We start from the raw sequence: 7738 nt of genomic DNA on the forward strand, positions 1-7738 counted from the left end.
TGCTATAACAACAAAAGCCAAAAAGGGCACCTGTGGGTTCTGCCTCAGCACAGAGAGGTAGAGACAATCATCCTGTAGACAATATTAATGATAAAATATAGAAACAATTAAAAAAAAACCTCCCCCCCAAAAAAGAAAAAAAAATTCCATTCTAAACACTCATTCTGGGAAGCCATGTTCTCTACAGGGTGATGGTCAGTTCAATTAGGAGTTGAGAGACCCATTGCCCACAATCATCTTGCTGTAATTCTTCTGCTGCTCTTTCTTAAATGTGTCCTTCACCTTTGTTCTCTTCAGCATTGCATCCCTAGAAATGAGAAGGCAAATACAGAAAAGATACTTCTCAGCAATGGTTTAAAAGGGTTACATATTAATACAGGCTGCACTGTGCTATGATATTAAAGAGTAAGGAATAACTGGATTTAGAGGCAGAACAAGCCAAATTTGGGCCTCTAGTCTACATACTTACCTGTGGATGATCTGAGGAACTAACAATCTCTCTGATCTTTGTTAAAATACTAATAGTTTCTTTTCAGAAGTTTGACTAGTTGCCATGGAGTCAATTCTAACTCATGGTGATCCCATGTATTAAAGTAGAACTGTTCTCCACACCACTTTCAATGGCTGATTTATTGGGAATAGATCCCCAGGCCTTTCTTCCAAGGTGCCTCTGTGTGGACTCAAACCTCTAACCTTTAGGTTAGAAGCCAAGCACATTAAACATTTGTACCACCCAGGGACTAGGTTTTAGAAGTTAAGACTATTGTATTCAAAATTTGAACATGTGTTAAAATTAGGATCGTTTACCTATATATTTTACTTAAGAAAACAAAATGCTATTTTTTTAAAAATTTTTATTTTGATTTGGGTGAACGTTTACAGAGCAAATTCACAATTCACTTTCCATACAGCAGCTCACATTCACTTTGTCTCATGACATTGACTGCAATTTCTCATAATGCAACACTTCCCTTCAAACTTCCTCCCCATTGTTACCTCTTCCCTGTGTCTTTCCTCCCCATGCACTCCGGCTGCCTGAGCTGTCTTCCTGTACATACACAACCCTTCTATTCTCCCATGATTGATCTCTCCAAGGAATATATCTACCTAATGTAAATGTTCAACTCATATGCCTGTCTTCTGTTTGTCTGGAAGCCACAGGAGTGGGTTCAAATCCAGACTTGAAGGGCAGCTAGGGACCATAGTCTCAGGAGTTCCATCAAGCTCTATCAGACCAGCAAACGTGGTCCCCCCCTTTTTTTTTTTCCAAATGATCGTGAGTTTTGTTCCACATAGTTCTCCCACTCTATTCAGGATCCTACATAGATCCTCCTCGGAGTGGTTGACAGTGGTAGCTGGGCACCATCTAGTCCTTCTGGTCTCATAGTCATATAGGCTGAGAATCCCATGGTATACCAGTCACTTGGACTAATTGTTTCCATATGTCTTTGTTTTTCTTCATTTTTCTTTGCTCTGGATGAGGAGAGATCTATCACTGCATTTAGATGGCTTCTTGCAAGCTTTTAAGATCCCAGTTGCTACTCACCAAAATAGGAAGTGGAACAATGTTTTTGTGCTGTAAGTTATGCCAATTGAGTTTGATGTCCCCTGCAACCATGGTCCCAAGCCCACAGGTCCAACCTCACACCCCTTCTGGGTAAAAATACTAATTTTTTATCTAGCTAATCTTACTGGAAAACCACATGGAAAACTAAAACTAACACATAAGAACTGGTAAAAGTAAATTCCTTAAAGATGAATGGGTTAACCATTATTCAACTCTAATCATATCTCTCGCAAGTTGTGTTGTCATCCAAAGCATTTCATTTCAGGTGTTCATAATCTTCCTATTCCAAAACAGAGGCCGAATAAAACAAACAACAAAACCATAACCTCCATTCAACCAGTAGTTAGTGCTATGTAAGCGGTATTCCTTTATTCAGAGCCTGCAAATCTTTTAACTTTCTCCAGGGTGGTAAAAACACAAACCTGCTTGGATTGTGTGCCTTTTCTTTTTTGGGCTACAAAAGGAGAAAACAAACTGGAAGAGTTAGGAGGAGACGGGACTATCAGGGGCCATAATCAACCTGCTAATCTAATGTTTCAGATTTTAAATCTTGGGACGGGGGACTGAGAACATGATTACTTTATACTGTGGCCTGTTTAATTTTAACCCAGTTAAGCATGAGTGTTTATCAACTGCTTTCTGATGATGATGAATAGATCATAGGTCAGACAGTGAATTCAATGTCATGAGGACAAAATTTGACCTATATACAGATGCCTGTCCCGGACTACTGCAATGCTCTGGACACTTAGAGTAGAATCCAAGGCACAGCTCACCAGTTAAGTCCTCATCTTAAAATTTAACCACAAATTTTCCAAGGGGTCATTTACAGGGAATTTTCATAAAACAAGGTTACAAATTGTGGTTAGCAACAACCAGTTACCATTGAAAGGATCAGTTCCAACTTATGGAGACCCCTTGCATGTCAAGAAAACAATAAACTATGTTTTCTTAGTGACTCTGAGTGAACTCAGACCTCCACCTGAGCATGTATGTGACTTAGCAGCCAAACATGTTAACTGTTTGAACCACCCAGGAACTCCATAAATTGTGTTAAACCCAAAACCCGTTGTCATCAAGCCCATTCCAAGTCACAGGAACCCTACACGATGGAGTAGAACTGCCCCATAGGGTTTTCAAGGCTGCAATCTTGACTGAAGCAAACTGCCACATCTTTCTCCTACACAGTAGCTGGTGGGTTCCAACCTTTTGGATACTAGTTGAATGCATTAGTCAGTATGCAAACAGAGCTCCTTCTCCATAAAAGCTTTTCTCATCCAAATAAGCTACATCTAATGGATTCACAGCATTTACATGAATTATGAATCTCAAGAACTAAGGAGAAGAGTAAGAAATAAGAATAAATTCTTTCTTTCTTTTTTTCCTGAAGTCCAGGACCCAAGATCAGCAAAATGTTGAAGTGAGCAATGTTTGTCTTTGAGCATTTTTACATCATTTTTGTATAATTCTCCATTCCAAACACCCAGTAGACTTCATGCTACTCTAGCACTCCACCTGTCCCCCTTGCCACTCCCTAGAGACTTCAAAGTTACCCAATTCCCTTTTGCAATGGTAGCAGATCTTGATGCTTAAGGAGCAGCCAGTCTAACAACACACAAATAATTCTCATTTGATCTAGGAAAAAAGCAATCTAAACATGTTAATTCATACCCAATGAGTGAATCACAAATGTATGTAGAAGGGTAGGTGCCTTTCCAGATATATTTAGTCAAGCACATTGTTGCTTGGAACAAAGACTACATTCTCCAGCCTTTGTAGCTAGTTATTGCAACATGATTTGAGTGACTCAATGGATATAATTGGAGGTGGCATGTCCATTTTCAGTGTGTGCTCTAAAAAAGATGAATGTGTCCTTCTTGCACATAATGGGTCAAGCTGGACCATCTTGTCCCATGAAGTAGACACATATAGAAGATGATGAAGCAACAAAGAATGCACTGTTAGATCAGCCTCAATTGCCCACAAGTAAGTAAGAATGATAAGCTTGCATATTGGTGGGAGCTCTGGTGCCATAGTGCCTGAGGCATTTGACTGCTAACGAGAAGGCTGGGGATTCAAACCCACCAGCCACTCCTTGGAAGGAAGGCTGGGCAATCAACTTCCTTAGAGATACTGCCTCAGAAATCCAAGGAGGGGTTTCTTTGAGTACGATTCGACTTGATGGTAGTAGGTTTAGTTTTATTTTATACAAGCCACTATAACCATCAGCTAACCCAAAAGTTACTCAGTACAATATATGGTAATATTAAAGGTAATTTTATTTTTAATTAAATATAAAAGTGATAGTACTTCTGAAAAAATTTCTTACCAGGATAGCTCAGTCAATCCTCCTTGTATAGCAATAGCAGACTTAACCCTATTGGCAAACTGGACTGCATCTTCTCCTTCCTGAAATAAATAAGTAAAATTACAAGTTAATCCTGGGCATAGAGATTTTAAATAATACCTTGAAATATCTTTTTAATTATTTATACTTATTTAAAAATAATGTTCAAAATTTAATACAAATAGTTTCTATTCCAGGCCAATAGTAACAAATATCCTTTGTCCCACTAAGCAAATACAGTGCATCCTGAAGAAGTGAGAGCTGGGGCATGAATAGATACATGTACACACATGTTCATCGCTTCACTATTCACAATAGTAAAGAGATGGAAACAATCTAAGTACCCATCAACAGATGAATGGATAAATAAACTATGGTGCATACTGGCAATGGAATACAATGGAACCCTAAAGAATAATGAAGAATCTGTGAAACACCTTATAACATGGATAAACATGGAAGACATTATGCTGAGTGAAATAAATCAATCACAGAAGGACAAATCGTGTATAAGTCTACTATTGTAAAAAATTTCAGGAAAGGTTTACACATAGAAGGAAAATTTCTTTATTGGTTACGAGGGATAGGAGCAGGTACGGGGCTTGCGGGATTGCTAGGCAGATAAGACATACATCTTGATTTGGGTGAAGGCAATATACCATAAGTAAATGACTAGAACAAAACACTAAGGAAAAGGAAGACACAGAGAGGTGCACAATAGGTACAGGCAACAAAGGTAAATGCTTTTGCATATACAATACTGCATTATCAGTAAAAATAAACATTAATCTATGGGTGAGTACATAGGTAGACAGGCAAAATGATCAGGTATAGACAGGCAAAAGGGAATGTGTAAGTTTTCCAGATAATATTGCTACATATTTTGTTACATGTACTTGTATGTGCTATAAGATTGTCTGTATATATAATACAACTAATAAGGGGCAAAGGTATGATAACATCTTAGCCCCTTATTAAACCAAACAAAAAACAAACTCACTGCCATCAAGTTGGATTCAACTCATAGCAACTGCTCCTTGGTTTTCCAACGTGGTATCACTACAGAAGTAGATTGTCCAATCTTCCTTCTGAGCAGTGGCTGGTGGATTTGAATTGCCAGCCTTCTAGTTAGCAAATGCCTTAGACACTATGCCACCAGAGCTCCTAGCCCTTCATTAGGGAGTTGAATTGCTAGGCCTGCAGACTTGGGACCATGGTCACAGGTGATAACAAGCTCAATTGGCATAACATACTACACACAAACATTGTTATATATCCTACTTTGGTGACTGGCAATTGGTGTCTTAAAAGCTTCTGAGTGGCCATCTAACATGCAGCATTTGGTCTCTGCTGATCCAGAGCAAAGAAGAGTAAAGACAATCTAAGACCCATAATAGTCCAAGGGACTAGTAGACCATGGGAACTTCAACTTATATGACCCTGAGCCCAGAAGAACTAAATGATATCCAGCCACCACTGCCAACAACTCAAAAGGGATCAAAATAGGAGATCCTGGATAGAGTGGGAGAAAAATGAGACACAAAACTCAAAATCATAAAAAAAATAGACCAGCCCTACTGGCCTGACAGAAGCTGGTGAAACCCCCAAGACTATGGCCCCTAGTCACCCTTCAGGCCTGGAATTGAACTCACTCTTGTGGCTTCCAGCCAAACAACAGACAGGTCTATGAGGTGAAAAATTACACCAGGTAGGTACACTTCATAGAACAATCAACCATGGGAGATCAGAAAGGCAGCATTTGAGCAGGGAGATTGCTCAGAGGGAAGGAATGAATAGGAAACAAGGACACAGGGAAAAGGTAACCACAAGGAGGAAGTGGGAAGAGAGCTGTTACATTACAGGGATTGCAATCAATCTCACAAAGCAAAATGTATATGAACTGTTCAATGAAAAAAGAACTTGTTTTGTAAACTTTCACCCAAACCATAATTTGAAAAGAAAAGAAAATACAGTGCTGTATTATTTAATTTTTTTACCATATGTACATATTTTTTATGTGTCTTTCCCAAGATAATACATTCCACAACATCTGTAGCTTCAGTGAACCAAGAAAAAACTATTATAGAAAAGAGTTTCTGACTATAAAATGGCTTAACTTGAAGAACTCTAAATACATTATAGGAGTCCCTGGAAGGCACAAACAGTTAATGTACTCAAGTCGATAACCAAAAGGTTGGAGATTTGAGTCTATCCAGAGACACCTTAGAAGAAAAGTCTGGTAGTTACTGCTGAAAAATCTGCCGTTGAAAACCCTATGGAACAAAGTTCTCCTCTGATGCACATGTAGTTGCCATGAGTCAGAATCAAGGTGATAAATACATTTAAAAAAAAAAAAAAAGTCATTTCTTGATACAAGCACTGTGGAAAGCAGTATGGTGATTGCACAAAAAGTTGGAATTAGAAATACCATTTGACCCAGCCACTCCATTACAAGGTATATATCCTAAAGAAGTGAGAGCCAGGACAAGAACAGATATATGCACACCCATGCTCATCATATGAATAGCAGAGAAACACTGTCTGATACATTACTGGTCAATTTTATGAATAGCTTGGAAACATTGTCTGACACAGAGCAGGAAGATGAGCCCCTTGGGTCGGAAGGCACTCAAAATAGGACTGGGAAAGAGCTGCCTCATCAGAGTAGAACCAACCTTAATGCTATGGATAAACTAAGTCTTCAGGATCTCCATGTGCTGACATGACATGACTCAAATTGAGGAGAAACAGTTGCAAACATCCATTAATAATCAGAATATGGAATGTATGATGTATGAATCAAGGAAAATTGGAAGTTGTCAAAAATGAAATAGAAAGCATAAAGATTGATAGCCTAGGCATTAGTGAGCTGAAATGGATGGGTTTGGGGTATTTTGAATCAGACAACCATATGATCTACTATGCCAGGAATGACAAATTGAAGAGGAATGGTGTGGCATTCATCATCACAAAGGATGTTTCAAGATCTGTCCTGAAGTACAATGCTGGCAGTGTTAGGTTAATATCCATATGCCTATAAGGAAGACCAGTTAACACTACTATTATTCAAATTTACACACCAAACACCAAAGCCAAAAATGACAAAATTGAAGATTTTTATCAACTTCTGCATTCTGAAATTGACCGAACATGGAATGAAGAAGTGTTGCTTATCACTGGTGATTGGAATGCAAAAGTTGGAAACAAAGAAGAATCACAAGTAGTGGGAAAATTTGGCCTTGGTGACGCAAATAACACTGGAGATCGCATGGTAGAATTTTGCAAGACCAAAGACTTACTCATTGCAAACACCTTTTTTCAACAACACAAACAGCAGCTGTACACGTGGACTTCACCAGATGGAGCACACACAAATGAGATTGACTACACTTGTGGCACAGTCTGAAATTGACCAAACATGCAATCAGGATGTGTTAATTATCACTGGTGACTGAAAGTTGTTTCCAACTTTTGCAACAACAACAACACACTTGTGGCAAGAGGCAATGGAAAACCTCAGTAGCTACAACCAAAACAAGGCTAGGAGCTGACGGTGGAACAGACCATCAACTGCTCATAAGCAAGTTCATCTTGAAATTAAAGACAAAACAAGTCCACAAGAGCCAAAATATGATCTTGAATATGTTGTTGTTGTTAAGTGCCGTCGAGTCGTTTCCGACTCATAGAGACCCCATGCACAGCAGAACGAAACACTGCCCGATCCCACGCCAGCCCCACAATCCCTGCTATACTTGAGCCCATCATCGCAGCCACCGTATCAATCCATCTCGTTGAAGGTCTCCCCCTCTTTTGTCGACCCTCCA

The 7738-nt window shown here is 39.1% G+C and overlaps 1 protein-coding gene across 1 annotated transcript in view; it reads right to left on the reverse strand.

The window, feature by feature from the left end:
- Window positions 1–204: 204 nt before the first annotated feature.
- Window positions 205–7738, reverse strand: part of LOC103202024 (glycerol-3-phosphate acyltransferase 3-like) — a 195069-nt gene continuing 187535 nt past the window's right edge. Inside the window, exons 11-12 of the mRNA XM_007946803.1 lie at window positions 3897–3976; window positions 205–307 (exon numbers count right to left, since the gene is read on the reverse strand). Coding sequence (XP_007944994.1) covers window positions 205–307; window positions 3897–3976 — 183 coding nt within the window. The remainder of the gene's footprint in view (window positions 308–3896; window positions 3977–7738) is intronic.

Source organism: Orycteropus afer, unplaced genomic scaffold (genome assembly GCF_000298275.1).
Source record: "Orycteropus afer afer isolate SDZICR_OR568_19922 unplaced genomic scaffold, OryAfe1.0 scaffold00172, whole genome shotgun sequence".
Classification (NCBI taxonomy): Eukaryota; Metazoa; Chordata; class Mammalia; order Tubulidentata; family Orycteropodidae; genus Orycteropus; species Orycteropus afer.